Raw genomic sequence first — 21,176 nt, forward strand, 5'->3', positions numbered from 1 at the left:
CTGGCAAGGTAAAGAGTTAAACTCCTACATGTACAGGTATCTTCTTGATTTACCTACATTTACTTGTGTCTGCCGTAATTAGATTTTGACTCATTTTGATAATTTTGTGATTATGTTTAAGTGAATAATAAATGGTGCTCAGTATAACATCATGAAGTATTTCATCCATATTATTTAAAAAAAAGAAGATGAACAAATCCCAACCCCCAAACCCAACCACTATCACCCCACCCCACACCACCATCACCCCACCCCACACCACCATCACCCCACCCCACCACCCCTCTCATCCAAATCACCAAACGAAAAAGTAAAAGTCTTTGGTAATGGTGATCAAATATACCATGTTAACACATCTCAGAGCTAAGGATATAGAGCAGACATGGTCGAGAAGTGTCGATTGTCAACCTGGCCGTCTGCTGCAGGTTTTCTGTGGTGTTTCTGCTGTGTAGAGTAGGGGGTGTAGAGTCAACATTTGACAGAGGTTCTGTAGCCACACCATGAAGTATGAAACCCGCATGTTAAGAATGATGAGTTGTTTGATGTGCGAGGAGATTTTCCCTGATTTGCTGGATTTGATCTCGGCATGTTTGCCTCGGCAGACAAAGCCAGTGTCGTGTTGGATTTAGAGCATTTGGCTCAGATATCCGCTGGCTCAAACATTACGATAGCTGATATTAGGCCTGGTAGCACAGAGATGATCCCTATCTGTTCAGCTAGAGAGCTTCCTATTTAACACCTTGCACGTTTTAACCTGCTGATAGCACAGGGGCCTTGATCATGCTGATCTGCTTCAGAAAGATTTAATGATATGTTTGTTTTCAGTTAAATTCATTCAGTGGATATGAAGCTTTATATTCGATCTGTTGTGTAGCATTCTATGTACACATTCATAAGTGTTGATATCAACTTTGATTTCATTTAAGAGTATACAGACTGTATGCAATGATGATTTAATGCGTAGGCACTGATCACATACTACCTTCTTTTGTAACATGGTGTCAATAGTCAGTAGTTAATGGGTAATTACGTGAAGGTTAATAAATACAAGAAGTGTATTATTAAATACAATTGGCATAGAAGCCTAGGTCAGTTTGACACCGATACATGTAGGTCCATGTATACATGTCCACTGTACATGCAAGTTGTTCGTTTATATGCAGACGTATGTATTTGCGCATTTGTCATCTATACAGGTATGTTTAATGATCGCGTTATAACATGACATACTAATCAGCACTTTCAAACTCACCTGTTCGTGTCATGATAGGTTCTGTCAGGTGCAGTGAAGTGCATTAGTGGCGAGACTGTCAAGGAACGGGAAAGGCAGGACAGCCGGTGTGGACAGCCATATATGAATGTTATAAACTTGGATCACAGGTTAAGTTCACGTTTTACTGATAGGGTGTGTAGTATAGGTCGCATCACCTATGCGGATATGTAATGCACACAGTAAGTTTGGGTTATTTCTGAAGACTACACAAGCTACTACCAGGCAAACAACATGCCCATCACTGTAGGTGTATGTATATAGACACTTGTTCTAGTCTTCAGGCTGTCGGTCAGATTGTCATGGATGTGAACATAAACATTTGCCATTAGGTGTTGAATTCACTGGGGTCAAATTTGGTTATACATGTACATGTAGTTGTTGTCAGGCTGCCAGCCATTTTGTTTCTGAGAAGTTGGTAGTCTTTCATTCACATTTTGTTGTTTCATTGTCATACATCCACATGTAGTTGTGTATTCATGTGCATTTTGCATTATTTGTCTTCAGTACATGTTTTTGATCATATGTACTTTTATGCATATGTACATCTGTAATAGACACTATAACATTTATTGTTCTCTGTCCTTGTCTTTCTATGGCAAAGCAGATTCTACATAAAAGGTGTTGCCCTTTCCATAATATCATGTTTTGTATCAGGAGTCTTTTTTTTGGCCGTTTAATGAAGTGTGAAAGCTTACCACGCAATAAGCTAATTTTCATGTACGTGAAGTCACATGTGGATGTCGTGGTTATCAGAGATTTGACCTTTATAGCGCAGATACATTTATCCACTGTCAATCTGAGATAAACCAGTGTTTATCTACATGTTTGTAGATCTTTCACGTGGATGCATACATGGTCTTAGTCATGGGGTGAATCCATCTGCAGGAGCCGTCGTGTAATTTTATAGGCCGGGATAATGAGATATTTCACATGTTCTCAGTTACACTAAGTGACGTAAAATTTCCCAAACAAAAGTACATTTTTAGAGGGAAATAAATGGCACAAAATATTTTTGATTTCCAGTAGAATATTGTCCCATGTTCCAAGCAAACCTGAAAGCACTTTCAGAATCAGGAAAGATGGGCAAGATAGTCATGGACGAAATTTATTGTCATTTAGGGTACTACATGTGGTTGTATTGTAGGGGCAGTTAGCATCTGTCTTACTCTGTTCAACCTGTTTGTCCATTTTTCATTTGCAAACAATCTCTTGAATGTTTGGAGCTAGGCCTACCAAAGTTACACAACATGTATACCTAGTTTTCATGGAGAAACCTATTCATTTTTTGTGACATTGATCAGGTTTTTTTTCATGGTCATTGGGCTCATGCACCTGAGATATAGTTTGTGGCAGGCATGTTAACACGATGTATCTTGATCTCCAAGCAGTTTTCATCAGACTTTTTCCAGGTTGTACACCTAATCCTGTAGAAGAACGGTTGACCTATTTTTTCAAGGTTATTACGGCTATGGGTCCATTATGCCGTAAACACGTACACTACCTCTTGCAACTCACCGAGGGCATTCAGTGCCTTAATTGTCCTATGCTATTTCTCACGGTACATTTATATTTCTTTGTTGGGTTAATTTTTCATGCTTTAACTCTTTCTTTTCTTATCTTTGCAGACAAGTGGCTCAAAACCCCTCGGGGGTGCAATGAAGAAACAGGAAAAAGGGTCGTCCAAGAAATCTTCGCTGATGAAGCACCATTCGAAAGGGGAGCCTGCTGAGGCGCCCCCGGCTAACCTGAAACAGTCGTCGTCTCTGGATAACCTTGATGAAGTGCCGATACCCAAGACTTACATTAGTAAGAGTCATGAGAACCTAAGCAGCTTCCAGAAGAGGAAACTCTCAGGACTTCCTCACCAGAGACCCAAGTCCAGCCTTGGCACATCACAGGCAAAGGCAGGCAACAAAGAGAACGTCGGTCAAAAAGAGACGAAGACAGTGACTTATGGCAAATCTAAGACTGTGAAATACACAACTCCTGGATCAATGCGGAAAGCCTCCAGTACGCAGTCAATCGATAAGGCAGGCTCGTTGGTGAGAAGTGCAGTCCAGAACAACAAAGCGCAATCCATGAAGCGTGCGGTAAGCACGCAGAATGTCCAAACCAAGGACAAGTCCATACGGAATAGGACCTCGGCACCCGCAGAAGTCATGTCCTACAACGCAGAGCTCCTGGCAAATTTTGAAAAGGAGAAGAAGAATCTAGAGTCCAGAATATCTGACTTGACACAGCTAGCGGAGAGTCGGAAAGGCGAGATAGAAAAATATAAAATAGAAATCCGTAATCTGCGATCCCAGGCACAGGGTCAAGAGGTTGAGGAAGAAGTGGAATTTCTGAAAAATGAAAATCGACTCCTGCAAGACCGACTCAAAGAGCTCGGGCACCCAGTGGAGCAAATCACAGACACTCAGAAACTTTGCATGTTAAAAGAGGCATCGCACAGTAGAGCTAAGAGCGGTAGTGATGTTACCATGCCCCAGAGTGTTAGTTTTGACAATTTGTCTGTGGAATGTGCGCGAGGGTCAGTGATGGGGAGTGTTGTTCGGGACGGTTTGGAGCGTTCAGAGTCCATTCCAGCCTCAGAGCCGGGCTTCACCTTGGCTGACCTTTGCAGTTCAGACCACAACTGGGATAAACAGAGCAACAAAAGCAGTGACGCGATGAGCGAGGTGGCACTACAAAACTTGACAGAGCGCATTCTGGAGATGGAGGAGACGCATTACAGCACCAACGAGGAGTTACAAGCCACTCTCCAGGAGCTGGGTGATTTGCAGGATACTGTCAACCGGCTGACGGAGGAGAATGAAGACTTGGCAGCAGAGCGAGATCTGCTGTTTCAATCACTTCATACACAAACCAGGAAACTGCAAAACTGCAGGACGCAGATTGAACAGTTGAAAAGTTTGCTAATTGGAACACATTTACCTGACAAAGGTGAGAAGGAAAAGCAGCTGGAGGACCTTTTGAAAAGTGCTGCTGAGGAACGGGAGGAACTGTTGTGTCTGCAGAAGGAGTTAGGCAGTGCCTTGTTTACGTCAGAGAATGACAACCGGGAAGCGCAGGACGTTGTGGAAGCTCTCAAAGACAAAGTGCAGTTGTTAGAGGACCGTGTGAAAGCATTACAGGCAGACAAACAAATGAAGGACACAGAAATGACCACTCTGAAGGAGTCCTACTCCAGTGATCAGATAGAGTTAACGCGATACAAGACACTTCTGGAAAATGAAAAGTCCAAAGTGACAGAACTTGAGCAGTACAGCAAGGCCGTAGACAAATCCGACCTGGAGGAATTGCTTCACAATACCAGAACAGAGAAGGATAAAATTGAAGCCAAGCTGGCAAACATCCAGGAAGCATATGCGCATTGCCAGTGTGAAGTGGTCAAGCTGAAAGATCAACTGTCGAGGAGAGACGACGAGTTGAAGGTGACCAAGAACAACGGAAAGACGCAGATGGATAATTTGGAATTCCGTGTGAAAAATTCCGAGAAAGAGAAAGATGAGCTTCAGCAGGAGATTCGGAATTTGAGGGACCACATTGACCAGCTGGACCAGGATTGTGACCGCTACCTCGAGGAGAAAAAGGGTCTGGAAGCCAAGATACAGGAGTGCCGGCAAGAGTTGAACTTGGAGCGCAAAACCCGCATGGCTCTAGAGTGCAAGGTGAGAGAGCAGCAGTCATTGCACGAAGAGCAGAGCGAGGAATGGAAGCAGTTTCAGAAGGATCTACAGGTGGCAGTGGTCATCGCCAATGACTTCCGCTCTGAGAAGGAACAAGAGCTCGATAATTTAGTCCAGGAGAACACAAGCTTAAGAGGGAAATGTCGAAACTTGGTGTCCGAGCTGAACCAGGTGAAGGATGAGTTAGAGACGCTGCGTGCCCAGAACGCCTTAGAACAGAGACCCTCCAAGCACATAATGTCACCTACAGAGCTGAAGAGTCCAATAGACAAGGAACTTTGTGCACTGAGGGAAAATAGACAAAGACATGATAGCAATAAGAACCAAAGCTTAAACGTGAAAAGCCTGATAAAGTCAATAGAGGAGCAGGTGAAATCTGGATCTAGCTGCCCCATCTCCTCAAGTCGTGCTAGTTCTAGACGGAATTCGGAAACCACAGATGGGCCGATATGTCTGCGACCAGAAACAGACAAATCTCCAATGAAAGAAAATGGTAAAGGAATTGTGCGAAGGAATACAGTGGCATCTGAATCACCAGTGTGCTTACGCTCTGTGCTAAAGAAACCTACTCCTGAAAGACTTTCACCTTTGCAGCGGCATGCGAACGGTGCGTTTGACAAAAACAAGAGTCCATTAGAGTCCCCCAAATCTGCACCTGTGCCGGTATCAATAGGGGAATCTGAAATAACAACGGTTTCACCAAGCATTGCCTCCTTCCTCTCTCGAGGAAGTGGATCTCGGAGAAACAGTGGGGTTGGGTAAGTAAATTTGAAAACTTGAATCATGTTAACTGAAAATATGCTAGACAAGGATCCATGCATCAAATGACTTTATGTATGTGGATGTAGAACTTTCATCCAAATTGTAAAATTTACGTGAATATAGAATTTACATGTACATGTGCTTGGTTCAGAAATTGATTTACTCCGTGGCCTGACAAGCCTATGTAAGCTCTTGACCAGCAACATGCACAAGTTTATGTGTATGGAGTTTGCATATACTTTTCTGTTGAAATCAGTAGTAGCGATTTAATACCAGGAATTAGTATACCTTACAGAAGTTTAAATGGTTTACTTCTGAATACCGACAGTACATACAAACTAAGGAACACATAAACCCATAACATTGTTTTCTATCCTAGAGCTTCGCATCATTCAGAAATGAATGTGAAATTCGCATGTTACTCTCACAGCCAGCTGTTATGGCACTTTTCAAATGATGACCATAACAACATTTAAGTGATAACGTGTAAGAAAAGGTCCCATCAGTCAAATATCCCCTAGTCACTGTATTTAGAGCCATATTAAAATCTTCATTTGGCGAGGGTGTGTTTGATAAAACATGCATGATTGAATCCTAATTTTCTGAAGGTACATTGTCTATGTAGACATGATACATACACGTATGTAGGTGCATGTATACCAAACCTAAATGGTTTGGCACTTTTTTGTGTCCAATGAAGGATAAGTACATTTCTCAGGCATGAGGATTTCATAATTTCTGGGAAACTGTTTTTTAGTTCCGTGCTTTTTGGGACTCGGGGAAACGGTGGGAACATTTTTCGGTTCCCTGAATTTTCTGCCCTGGGATTTGATGATCAAAAATATGTCACGTGAGTGTATGTAAATCCATTGACATAGCTCCAAACTGACTGCAGCGGCGTGTTGTTATACCAGTTTGCTTGGCCTCTGGGTGAATGTCTGTATGAGACTCTGATTACAGTCAACATTAAAGTTTTGTCACCGCTCCTTCGTCAGTTCCAGGGATAAAATTCTACGCTCAAAACAGTTTTTTGAGGGTCTTCACGGATACTGTCTTCCCCACATTAAGCTCTATTTTTACAATTCACCCGAATGGTACTGTGTCGCCAAGGCTTATGTTTGTGGGACTTTCGGTTCCGTGATTTTTTAACCTTGGAACCGACACCGTAACGGAACGATCGTTTCTGTGAAATCCTCATGCTGGAGTTCTGCATAACAGAGTGGTGTATAAGAATAATTCAAAAGAAAAATGCATGCAGAAATGCATGTTTTTTTTCTTTTTCCAAACTTCCTGTTTTGGGCACACTTTTTGAGGACATTTTACATGATAGACATGTAATTTCACATGATAGACATGTAAATATATACATGGATCAAGTGTGTGATTTTTACATTGATCATGTGCATATGTGCAGTGTACAGTATAAAGGCGTGGATACATTCCCATATAGACCAGCCCTCCTACCCTACATACTGTGAGGTTACATGTACAGTGTACGGTATAAAGACATGGGTATATTCCCATACAGACCAGTCCTCCTACCCTACATACTGTGAGATTACATGTACAGTGTACGGTATAAAGACGTGGGTATATTCCCATATAGACCAGTCCTCCTACCCTACATACTGTGAGGTTACATGTACAGTGTACAGTATAAAGACATGGGTATATTCCCATACAGACCAGTCCTCCTACCCTACATACTGTGAGATTACATGTACAGTGTACGGTATAAAGACGTGGGTATATTCCCATATAGACCAGTCCTCCTACCCTACATACTGTGAGGTTACATGTACAGTGTACGGTATAAAGACATGGGTATATTCCCATACAGACCAGTCCTCCTACCCTACATACTGTGAGATTACATGTACAGTGTACAGTATAAAGACATGGGTATATTCCCATATAGACCAGCCCTCCTACCCTACATACTGTGAGATTACATGTACAGTGTACGGTATAAAGACATGGGTATATTCCCATACAGATCAGTCCTTCTACCCTACATACTGTGAGATTACATGTACAGTGTACGGTATAAAGACATGGGTATATTCCCATATAGACCAGTCCTCCTACCCTACATACTGTGAGGTTACATGTACAGTGTACAGTATAAAGACATGGGTATATTCCCATACAGACCAGTCCTTCTACCCTACATACTGTGAGATTACATGTACAGTGTACGGTATAAAGACATGGGTATATTCCCATATAGACCAGCCCTCCTACCCTACATACTGTGAGATTACATGTACAGTGTACAGTATAAAGACATGGGTATATTCCCATACAGACCAGTCCTTCTACCCTACATACTGTGAGATTACATGTACAGTGTACGGTATAAAGACATGGGTATATTCCCATATAGACCAGCCCTCCTACCCTACATACTGTGAGATTACATGTACAGTGTACAGTATAAAGACATGGGTATATTCCCATATAGACCAGTCCTCCTACCCTACATGCTGTGAGATTACATGTACAGTGTACAGTATAAAGACATGGGTATATTCCCATATAGACCAGCCCTCCTACCCTACATACTGTGAGATTACATGTACAGTGTACAGTATAAAGACATGGGTATATTCCCATATAGACCAGTCCTCCTACCCTACATACTGTGAGATTACATGTACAGTGTACAGTATAAAGACATGGGTATATTCCCATATAGACCAGTCCTACTACCCTACATACTGTGAGGTTACATGTACAGTGTACGGTATAAAGACGTGGGTATATTCCCATATAGACCTCCTACCCTACATACTGTGAGATTACATGTACAGTGTACAGTATAAAGACGTGGGTATATTCCCATACAGACCAGTCCTTCTACCCTGCATGCTCTGAGATTACATGTACAGTGTACAGTATAAAGACATGGGTACATTCCCATATCGACCAGCCCTCCTACCCTACATACTGTGAGATTACATGTACAGTGTGCGGTATAAAGACATGGGTATATTCCCATATAGACCAGTCCTCCTACCCTACATACTGTGAGATTACATGTACAGTGTACAGTATAAAGACGTGGGTATATTCCCATATAGACCAGTCCTCTTACCCTACATACTGTGAGATTACATGTACAGTGTACAGTATAAAGACGTGGGTATATTCCCATATAGACCAGTCCTCCTACCCTACATACTGTGAGATTACATGTACAGTGTACAGTATAAAGACGTGGGTATATTCCCATATAGACCAGTCCTCTTACCATACCCTACATACTCTCACATTACATGTATACTTCAAGTTTACCATCCATTACATTTTAAGTGACATAGATACCCAGTGACTAATGTCATTAATGGCCTGTTAACATGTCTGTGAGGACAGCTCTTTGTATCCCTGTTCCTTTTGTCCTGTTCATTGTGTGAGGAGGCGTCGCTAACATTTCCAGGGGACAGGTAGACTGTGGGACATCCCCAGGCTTGTCTGTTCACTCCAGCTTTCACACCTGATAAAACTTACCTGGGGAAGAATTCTGTGCTACAGTGTAAAGATCAAAGAAAACAGCGTTTATGTCTCTTTTGAAAGAGAAGAGATACCTAATATGGTCAGACATTTGTCAGGTTTAACATCAAAACAGGTTGACAATTTTCAAATCTTTATAGCTTTTTAATGAAATAATTTGTTTTTCATTTAGATCAGATAACAGCTTAATAGTACTATATGTACACATCTAACTACATGTACATGCGTTCCTTGGTTGTTCCATGAAATAGCTTCTCTGGGGAGCCGCTGGGGGTTTTAACATGTAAATCCATTGGAATGTTCTGGGCCCTCCGGTTTTCTCCATGCTGCATGTGTCCAGAAACACATGTAAACAAATGTCCATGTAAACATGGTTAGCAACTTTCACACCTACATATGCAGGTGTCCATATCAATGCACTTGTTTACAGCAATCACAGGGTATGCCAGTTTCATTTATCTGTATGCCAGTTTCATTTATCTTAAGATTGTCTTTAATTTTAAATAATATAAACTTAAAAACTGCATGAACATTTCCAGCATCGTCCAGTAGTGTACTCACAAAACAAAATATGACTCATGCATGTCTTCATAGTAGCATGTTCATTCGATGGCAGATTTTTATACATGTGCATGTACTTTGTTTATCCCTGGCCCGGATAGCACAGTTGGTAGAGCGTCCACTTCGGGAGCAGTAGATCCAGGATCAATCCTGGGTCGAGTCACACCTAAGACTTTAAAAGAGGCTTACTTGCCTTCGGTAAGTCGTCTCGGTGAAGCAGCACTGGATAAAAGATGGGTGGAAATCCATCCTGCAACAAGGAGGTACATTACATACATCCTAAGGATTCCTTAGTCGTCATATGACTGAAAAATTGCCGAGCACAATGTTAAACCCCAAGCACTCACTTACTCACTTTATTAATCTTATGGTTACCGCTACCTGTAATATTGACTGCCATTGTGTAAGTGAAAATTTCTTCCGTATGGCATTGAACAATACATAAATAAATCTGCATCTAACCATGTTGTTGCTGTTGTAGTGTCGATGGAGACCGACGTGATCCTGGTGGTAAAGATCCCCTAGGGATTCTGGCCAAGCACATGGGAGGCTCAAAACGTAATGCTCTACTCAAATGGTGCCAGCAGAAGACTGTGGCTTATCGGGTAAATTGCAAACCCCTGTAATATGCTTTGTTCATTTTATAACTCACCATTAGTAAGCTACATTTTAGAGGAGAGATAACTTTTCCTCCCAATACTTTGGCAGGATAAATGTTCAGAAATTTGTTTATGTTGATTTACCTCTCCTTAATTGGCCATAGAGGGGCTATTTTCCAAGACAAATCTTCATGTTTTACTGTACTTGACAGTAAAATCTGTTTCTTATACATGTACCTTAATTGGTTCATATCAAGGCTACTAGATGATTGTGGTTCTTCCAGCCATAAACTCCCCCACCATCATATAAGTCAAAAAATTCTTGAGTTAAGAAGACCAATCCAGTAAGTACACTGCTCCCTAGAAATAACACGCTCATCCGGACCCAAAAGATTCATTTCGTGTTATAATTGAATCTCTGCAAAATTGAATCCTGACAAGGGAGGTAATATGTTATGGCTGGAATAAGCAGAAATCTGAACGTGACCGATGACAATGTGATACAAAATGTACACAGAGGAATTTGAGGTACTCCTGTTGAGTTACCCGGTTTAATAATACATTAACAGTTATAAAAATTCTTGCTTGTGTCACAAAGTCTTGAATTAATGGAACATTATCATGTGTCAAGTGGTTTACCATTGCTTTAAGCTCGAGACGAGAGTCTGTTATCTTTAAGAAATGAGAAATTTAGACCTCCATTACAAGAGTATGTCAAGAATTCTTAAGACAAACCTTAATTTGACTTGACAATGTGTAATACCTCTGGCCACACATGGGAAGGCCTGTCAGTAACCTGCGGTTGGTCGTGGGTTTCCCCCGGGCTCTGCCCAATTTCCCGCCACCATAGTGCTGGCCGCCGTCATATAAGTGAAATATTCCTGAGTATGGCGTAAAATAGCAATCAGATAAATAACAATGTGTAAGAAAACACAGATGGAGGCGACACGCTGTTACATCACTGGACTGAAGACACAAAGGAGGATTCTTGCCAAGTCATCGTAGGTTGAGCAAAGCTCACTCCACAATACATTTCCACTCTTCTTTACATAACAGCTGAACAGAGTGGTAATGTTTTTCAACCAAATTCCCACTGCTCAGGTAGGGAAGCCTCATGGGGGTTTCAAGGAATCATAACCTTGTGAGGAAATTCACAGGTTTTTTTCTGCACTGATGAACTCTCAACCATTTTGTGTTTTCATTAATGTACTGTAAACTTATGCACCAAAAGGACAGTGCCACATACCAGGAGAATTCATAATTATGCGCAGAATATTGTGCAGCCAAATTATGTTGTTCAACTATTGAATTTCATCAGGGAAGCGTCCCTTTTTAGAAAATAAAGGTAAACAACTTGGAGTCAACAGCAGCATCATACGTGGAGGGCTTTAATAGCACCCAACACGTTTGTTACGAGACTCCCACTCGAGCATGTCTTATTGTTTACTCGCGTATGGTAGGATTATGATTTGCAGCACAGTTTTTGTCATATTTTGAATTTACATTAATAAAAACTTGATATACACTCAAATCTGGTCAAAAGTGATGCCTAAAGATGTATGTGTGACAAGAATTTTGCCCTTTTCCTCATGAATATTTTGATACTGGTACAAAAAAAAAAAATGGAGGACACCACACCATTGCGTTAATTCCAGTTTTGTGGTAAATCGATGTGCGTGAATTCGAGGGAGCAGTGTAATAACATGGAAGCTAATCATTCGCCAATGTAATATATATATTGTATTTTTGTTCCCAGGGGGTTGATATCACCAACTTCAGCAGCAGTTGGAACGATGGTTTAGCATTCTGTGCTCTCCTACACAATTATCTACCAGGGAGAATTCCGTATAGTGAACTCAACAATGATGACAAGGTAAGATCTTCTGAACGTCAAACTGCAGATCTGTTCCCATGGTATTTGTGGCAGTAAAGGGTCAACAGTGTTCATAGGGAGGGTCGTGTGGTCTTACATAAAGCTCTTTACTTTGAGGGTAACTTTCCTTCCATCAGTCTGTACACATATCTTAACATAACTGTTGATTACTGTGGCCTGAAGGGAAATTAATGAAGGTAGAAAGGGCTAAAGTTACATACTTTCTTAGTTCTTTGGTAGTTTGTGGGAATTTTTGGGGAATTGTCTTTGCGACTATTGACTTGATATGTATACATGTATCTTGGTTGACGGTGGATATATGAATGCCTGTTTCGACGCATAGACCCAGCATGGTATGAAGTTGTATGGGTAGTTGTACAATTAGGAGTTTCCTATAAATGATGTCTTAAACTGTGTGCGTAACTGTTTTGTTAGAGTATAAAATACACCAGATTACTAGGCCTTGATCTGCACGATTGTGCTGGTGAAAAATGCATCTCATGCTGGTTGTACGGTGGAGGTTTCCCCACTGGCAATGTATTGTTATTTTGGAACTATTTTATTTTCAGAGGAGAAATTTTAAGGCGGCCTTTGAAGCAGCAGAAAGTGTTGGCATTCCCCCTATCTTGGTAAGTCTCACTGTTAACGCAGATCTCAGTACAGTTTTTATGGTTAATATGTGTTACTTTTCTTTATACTGAGATCGCATGGATGGCTTAATGGTTAGGGCCTGCCTTGAAGTTGGGAGACCCAGGATCAAACCTGGGTCTGGTCATACCAAAGACTTTGAAAATGGTACTTGTTGCTGCCTCGCTTGGCGCTCAGCACTAATGGATTAGAGCAGGAAAACAGGACTTGTTGGCCCGGTGTCAGCATAATGTGACTGGATGGGGTGTCATGTCTGATGTCTTCAGCATGGAGCTTTAGTGGCGGCAGCAATTTGTTGGCATGGACTAACCCTGCTAAAAGAAAACACATTATATGTACACACACCTAATGGCTCTTTCTCGTCATATGACTGAAAAATCGTTAAGTACGACATACAACTTGATCAACTGGCCATACATGTATTAATAAAGTTGTTCTAAATCTTGACCTAGATATTATTTTTAGCAAGTATGAATTCGTGACATTTTAAATATAATGCTCAGAGAATGGCCTGCTCTCTGCATTTTAGTGATAATTGAACTCATTAAGAGCAAGATTATTTGCATAATAAATTATGCAAGTGCATGTATGTCTTTAATAAATGTCAAAAGAAATGACATGACTAGATTGTATTTGGTTGTGATTGGAGTGTTGTTCTGTGTTTGCAGGATATCAATGATATGGCTGCGATGGAACGTCCAGATTGGCAGTCCGTCATGTCCTATGTCACATCCATCTATAAACATTTTGAGATTGATGCCAAATCTTGACAGATGTCCTCGTGACGTCATCGTGTGGGTGTGTGTTTAATCAGCTTTATACTTGATGTGTGCAGTATTGTCAGGGCTTTGTGCAATGCTCTGAACTTACACCTTGGTCCATATTAATCCATGTACTGCTGAGGAGCAAGATTATCTGCGGATTGTCAAGGTCGACTAGGACATGAGCTTTCGAGGCCTTCTGGAATTGCTGCCATCAGATACATGTACTGAACGAAGTTTGGATGGGAAGATTACGTGAGTCAATGGTAGACTCGAGGACGAGCTACACAGATGGTCAAAATGACAGTAGAAGGCATCGTTTTCTTCTGGGACATTGCAGTGCATGTGTACTGCATATATGTTTTATGAGCACACATACACTGATAATTGTGAGGTAATAAAGGAAAGAGCATTGATTTCACACTTTTAGACCGTCTCGATACAAGAGTTTTTTGAGTTCCCCATTCCAATATAGCATACAGGAACAACATTGCAGCTGCCTGTAGGTGCAAATTTAAGGACTGTGGACAAGTTTGTCATCAGGCTGATCTGCAAGAAGACATTGTACGTGTACACCTTACGGCAGTATAAACTCTGATTGTACCGTTTATGTAAACTGCGCCTATGTGCAATCTAAGGTAATCTGCATGTTGAGTTGCAAGGATACAACATACGTGCAGTGTGCTAGTCCTTCAGTCTGTTCACAACTTACTCGTGCAAGCTGAAGGAAACTGGGATTGCTGTATTTCACTTAAAAGTTTGGTATGTACAAATGTGCTTTCAGAAGCACATAAAGACCTTAAAAACATACTTGTGATAACAACGCTTGAGTTTGCTGATACGGAATTAATCAGATTTCACTGAAATTGGTGAATCCATCAGAATCTTGGAAAATGTGTCACTTGAAAAATGCTAAAGTTTAGGTGAAATAGATTTCTCTTTTTGATTGAAATCCAGATGAAGGACATGTATCATTTGATGGGTTGGGTGCGCTGTTATTGCCTTCATGATTGGCATTGCTGCAGTTTACCACAGGTGACTGGTCAGTAAACAGACTCTGTCCTGGACGTATCTTTACATGCGGTTGTTTACACAACTGCTTGGCTATATGTACAAATAATCTCTTACATATTTAAATCAGAACGACACCCTTGTGTATTCTTCAAGAGTATTTTAAATACCGAGTGATTGAAGATCTCTCTGTTTTCTATGTGCATGAACAGTATTGTTGAACACCTTAAAGACTTACTGGTATCCCTGGATAATGTGAACATGTTTACAGTGTAGCTGGATTTAATAGTTTGAATATTCGATAAGTGAAAAATTGGGATCTACTGTACCGGCATTAGACACTAAGTGTATTATGAAGTTATGAAACCCCAAGGTTCCCATCCTTCAGTGGCGACACAGCATTTTTTTTTCAGAATTGAAGGAGGGGATAGTGAGGATTCAATTAAAAATATTGCCCTGATCCATCGAGAGAGTGCTGTGTGTCAAGTAGAATAGTTTGTTGTTTGACACCGTTCATGATAGTCACTGCGAACCTCTTTCATGTGTGGTTTTCCTCGGACAACTGTCAGTAGTCACGTGTAAGTCTAGGATGCCATAATAGTTTGAATATTCTGTGTGTAGGCAAAACTGCTGCATGGAAATGTAGATATGGAGAAGAAAAATTCCATGATTTTCAACTTATTTATACAATATAGCACAATAGAGAAAGGCCTGTGTCAAAGGATACCGGATTTGAAGAGGAAATAACATAATAATGGGGGCAGGAAACTGTCGGCATCAAAATCGTTTAGTAGTTTGTGAAATCAAAAAGCAGGTGAAGCACCTGGCTGGCAGGAAAAGTCCAGTATCTGTGTGTCCTTCAAAATACCGTATCCTTGGGCCCAGAAGCCTAATGTTGATCTGGGTACTAATGTGTGTTACCCCCACTTGTATGGGCCAATCATACACAAAAACATATGGTAGGTAACATTATGGGATGGAATAGTGGAACACCATGGGGCTGTGTCCTGGTCAAACACTGATCCACCTTCTCATGTTCTCATTGATCAAGTCCACATTGTGGGTAAATCTGACAAACTATTGGCAGCGTGAGGCTCACAACATCAGGAAGTGCAGATGAAACTAACAGACAAGCTATTTATTTCTAAAGTCGGTGAAACTTGGTTTCCGACCTTGTCTTTGGCCTACACACATAATGAATTGATACAAGGGCCTGTTGCCAATGTTACAACTATCGTAGCTTACAGTCTCTTCGTGCAAGGGGGTTTTGATTGAGATCTTGGTGATATAGTCAACTTTGGCATAGGATCCTTGTGTGGGAGCTGCCCCTGGATATTAAATACGGCTCAGCACTAGAGAGGTTAATTCCTTCAGTGTTGTGCAATTTGACAACATGTATGGTACAGAAATTGATAAGGTTTGATCCGTGTACTCCATGTATACATGTATGTGTGCATTGTATGTGGTTGATTGGTCTGAAACTGCTGCAACGAAGTGTGGTATTCACTGATGAACATAAGTATATTACATGTATATATACCCCTTACACTGATGGTGGGGAAGGGGGGAGTCGGAGGGGGCAAGGTGAAAATAAGTTTATAGCCTTCATACAAAGGCTGATACTTTTATATATGAAGCCTTAGCCCAGGTGTCCATGTAATGAAGACAATAATACTTGTACATGTAACATGCTTTAACTGTGTTGATGTGGTCTTTCAAAGTTCTGCAACAAATTCCAGGTTAAGAACGCTTTTTCCCTCCTTAGATTTGTGCGTTGTGTGTATATATATATATACCGTATTCAGGTACGTCCATGATTGTTGTGGCAATGTGGCTGATGACTTTGAGATACATGTATGGATGCAGGGCCATATCTAAGAAACATTAATGGTTTTCATCCCAAACTGCTAAGGTGACATTGCGAAAGCTCTTCATGTGAATGAAAGGAATTTGCATGAAAACATAGCTTTTTATTGGTAAACCGTCATACTCTTGCACAGCTTCCATGTTAGTTTTAATACAGCTTGACCACATGTAGTTTAGTAGCCCAAATGTTTTTTTTTTGGAACTAAAATGACTAGATATGGCCCTGAAATGGCCTTCCTTCAATCTCTATAGGGTACAGTATAGCCGTATAGTTTGTTGCACCAACTTGATGAATCCATCAAAATGAAACGTCTCAAATGTCATTTGCTCTTATTCCAAAGATACATGATGCGTGAAATATAGTTTATTCTGTTTTCATTTGACTGCTATATTTCAGCAACATTTTCGCATGTTTAAGGGCAACTTTGGTTCGTCACATTTGATGATTCAATGAATAGATGTCAAAATGCATCATGGTTGGGATACCCAGGGCCCGCTGTATTCATCAAACACCTTAAGACTTAGGTCAAAAACTTGAACACGGCAACAGTTAAAAAGGCTTTGCGCAAGGAATTTAAAAATTTGTATACTGATTCTTTCTGGGAAAACAACGCACCAACCACAAATCGAGTTCTTTCCTTTTCTGAGTTTTGCATTTTAAGGACGTGCAATTTATGACTTCAGTCTTGAGTTGTGTGATATTAAAAAAAAGGGGTAATTACCCTTTTGGTTGAAGGCCTGCCATTTCGTTTGTTTGTGTTTATAATTATGTTGCAATGCCGGGTGAAGTGAATTGTAATGTGCCGAGTTTGTGAAAGTCACTAGTGCTGTCATATTGCTGCCTTATCTCCTGTGATGGTTTCGTGCCGCATGGTATATTTTGTGTGCCACACTTTTTGCCTTAACTTGATGTTGCTCATTGGGTATTGAAGATCCTGTAGAACTTACATGTTGTTCTGTTTACAGATATACAGTGTATACAGATGTGCTTATTTCTGGGTGATTGTACAGGCACAGCTTACAGTTTTAGAGGTGTTTTCTTCAAAGTCTTAGAGCTGAGATTACATTGATATTGACAAAACTAATTTTGGATGAAAATCACAAATAATACTAGAGTAAAGTTGTATGGAATGCTGGGGATTATCAGCAAAGCAACTTTCAGATTTTAAGTCAGAATTATACTGTCATGTTTTATGATGTTGACAACACAAGAATTGGGAGCAGACCCAATTGCCTGTGTGCACATGCCACATCAACTTTAAACAATCTTGGCTGTATACAAGACAGCCCCTAGTAAGGGGAGATAACTCAATGTTAAAGCCAGTAGCGTTACATCACGGATATGTATTGTGTAATTGATTTTTCACATTGACCCTGTTGTAAAATAACCTCCAAATTGATAAACATATGCTGTCTGTCTTAGATGGTTACAGTACCTCAACAAAAAACAATTATGTTTTGACTTTGAATTTTTGACTGAAATGACGAGTTGCTGTAATTTTGATGGTCAGATATGGTATGATTGATCTTTCTTCTGCCCAGCTCGGTCAATTATGGTTTGTTAATGTCATTGGCTGTCTATGATACACTTACTGTCCATTTATCTTTAGCTTCTACTTTTTTTGTAGGGGGGAGGGGGATGGTTAGACAACATAAGTAGGCACAAGGCTGATATTGTCAGCTTATCGTGCAAGTCCTCTTATTGATTTCAGTCATCAGATATGTGCTAATTTAACTATCTTGCTTCAAACTGTTTGATTGAAATAATGGGCTTAAAAATATTTTTACCTTTTTGTTCAAGATTGGAAAAATGTAAGAAAAAAATCATTACAGGAAATGAAAATCGAAGACAGATTTTTCAGTGGGACCATGTTCAGGATAACAATGCCACTTTCTGTGTGTGTGTTTTTTTTTCTTTGTTTCATGTATACCATGAAAATGTATGTACATATTATAAATGTCAAACTTTGGTTGCCAAAGACACTTGTATTTAGTATTCATCGCAAGCCGATTATTCTTGTAGATTATTTATGAAAGTTTGTTTAAAGCCTATCATAATGTTCATTTGCAGCATTGTCATTTTACAATTTCTGTGAACTGACCAAAGTAAAGATCACTAAAAAATAATCACACAAACTGGAGTTCAGCTTTGTTTTTTTTTTTTGTTTTTTGTACGGCGTAGCAATACGTAAGATTAATTAAGTCTCTTATTGAGTGCTTCTGGAAAGTGTGATAAGATAAAGTTCAATGACTACCACTACCTTCCACCGATACGACCTGAAAGGATCAAACCTGGGTCAGGTCATACCAAAGACTACAGCCTCACTTGGCGCTCAGCACTGAGAAGTTAGAGCAAACAGGATTTGTTGACTTGTCCGTATAATGTGACTGGGTGGGGTGTCATGTCTGGAGTCTTTGGCATGATACTTCAGTGGTGGCATGGTCTCGCCCTGCCACAAGAAGATACAGTATATGTACACACACCTTGTGACTCCTCATCGTCATATGACTGAAAAATGGTTAAGTACGATGTTAAACCCCCAAGCATACAATATATACATACCAACATAACCTTATGTGATAAAGCTGACCAATAACTCACTGGTCTGTGGTTTGGTCCAGACAGGGTGGTTTCCTCTACCCGTGAAACATTCCACCATCATGCAAGTCAAGAATTCTCATGTACATGTATGGCAATTAGAAATAAAACAAACAAATGATGTGATCTTAATGGGGACTGGTCAAACACCCAACAGGACGCCACTTTATTTGTTGCAGAAAGACAAAGGGATGTTACTTTAGAAACTAATACAGTGTTATATTGTAGATGATGCAGTACAGTAATTTTCTGACAAAACAAAGATGTACATCTTATAGGATTTTGATTTTATTTATTTGATTGGTGTTTTACACTGTACTCAAGAATATTTGCATGCTTCTCCAAACTAGTCCTATAATAATCATACTTAATACTGACTATGACGCATTCAAACTTCTTAACACTCAATATGACACATTCAAACTTCTTAACACTGAATATGACACATTCAAACTTCTTAACACTCAATGTGGCACATTCAAACTTCTTAACACTCAATGTGGCACATTCAAACTTCTTAACACTCAATATGACACATTCAAACTTCTTAACACTCAATATGACACATTCAAGCTTCTTAACACTGAATATGACACATTCAAACTTCTTAAAACTCAATGTGGCACATTCAGATTTCTTATTACAGCACATTCAGATTTCTTAACACGACACACTCAGGCTTCTTAACACATTCAGATCTCTTAATACAACACATTCACACTTCTCAATACTCAATGTGACACATTCGTACCTCTTGACACTCGATATTTAGTCTCTGGAAGATGACACATTCAGGCTACTTGATATTCTATATGCTCGCATGCTTCTCCAAACTTGGCATGATGCGTTTACTTTTCATGACGATCTTCAGGATACATTCAGGATACTTTCAAAAATATTAATAATTCATCAAATACATTACATCTAGCTGAATCAATCAAAGACATATATACAAGTATTTAACATGTACAACTAGTAAATGCATATGACAAGTAAACTGGGGCAAACCAATGTGAATTAAAAACAGTAAAACGAAAACCACTTTTGTGGCGTTCCTCCTTTAGTAAGATGCAATATTAAAAATACACGTCATATTTTTAGTTACTGACAGTCCACTTTGCGGTAACTTTTTTTGCTACAAGCTAGTCTCTGAATATCAAAAGGTAATGGGTTATAATATTAATAATAATATTAGCCCTGGCAGTGTCCACTTACACAAAGTTTCTGTTAGGCTATGAATTCCTTTAAAAACCACTTTCTATTGTCAATTCACATGTCCTGTAACTGACTATAAGTTCCTCACTTAGCCTGATTCTGAGAGTTCTATTCTTCAGATGTTAGTTTGGAAAGCAGGCTCAGACCCTAATGGAAAACTGAAAAGATGGAAAAATGTCATATTTTATTACATCTCTTTGTCTCTAAAACACACTTTTTTGACGAAACTAGTTCAAATACAGTATCTCCATAAAATCATAAAACATGACAAACATCTAGTGGCTACATGCACAATATCGTGTCCTAGAAAGGCTGTCTTGTGCCCAGGTGATCTGAGAGGTCAGTCCAGGTGTGTGACAAGGCTGGTCATCTGACGGTCACTGACACCATACCTCTGTGTTTTCCTCATAGCTTCTGCTTACACATGCTTACATGTGAGAGGTCAGTCCAGGTGTGTGACAATGCTGGTCATCTGACGGTCACTGACACCATACCTCTGTGTTTTCCTCATAGCTTCTGCTAACACATGCTTACATGTGAGAGGTCAGTCCAGGTGTGTGACAAGGCTGGTCATCTGACGGTCACTGGCACCATGCCTCTGTGTTTTCCTCATACCTTCTGCTAACACATGCGTACATGTGAGAGGTCAGTCCAGGTGTGTGACAAGGTTGGTCAGTCCAGGTGTGTGACAAGGCTGGTCATCTGACGGTCACTGACACCATACCTCTGTGTTTTCCTCATAGCTTCTGCTAACACATGCTTACATGTGAGAGGTCAGTCCAGGTGTGTGACAAGGCTGGTCATCT

At 40.2% G+C, this 21,176-nt stretch overlaps 1 protein-coding gene across 1 annotated transcript in view; it reads left to right on the top strand.

Moving 5' to 3' along the window:
- LOC135476471 (cytospin-A-like) overlaps window positions 1-14,232 on the top strand; it is a 37,055-nt gene extending 22,823 nt beyond the window's left edge. The window contains exons 2-7 of the mRNA XM_064756501.1: window positions 2,899-5,720; window positions 6,835-6,840; window positions 10,280-10,403; window positions 12,154-12,270; window positions 12,840-12,899; window positions 13,587-14,232. Coding sequence (XP_064612571.1) covers window positions 2,899-5,720; window positions 6,835-6,840; window positions 10,280-10,403; window positions 12,154-12,270; window positions 12,840-12,899; window positions 13,587-13,688 — 3,231 coding nt within the window. The 3' untranslated portion in view covers window positions 13,689-14,232. The remainder of the gene's footprint in view (window positions 1-2,898; window positions 5,721-6,834; window positions 6,841-10,279; window positions 10,404-12,153; window positions 12,271-12,839; window positions 12,900-13,586) is intronic.
- The last annotated feature ends 6,944 nt before the right edge of the window (window positions 14,233-21,176 follow it).

This window comes from Liolophura sinensis, chromosome 10, assembly GCF_032854445.1.
Source record: "Liolophura sinensis isolate JHLJ2023 chromosome 10, CUHK_Ljap_v2, whole genome shotgun sequence".
Taxonomy (NCBI): domain Eukaryota; kingdom Metazoa; phylum Mollusca; class Polyplacophora; order Chitonida; family Chitonidae; genus Liolophura; species Liolophura sinensis.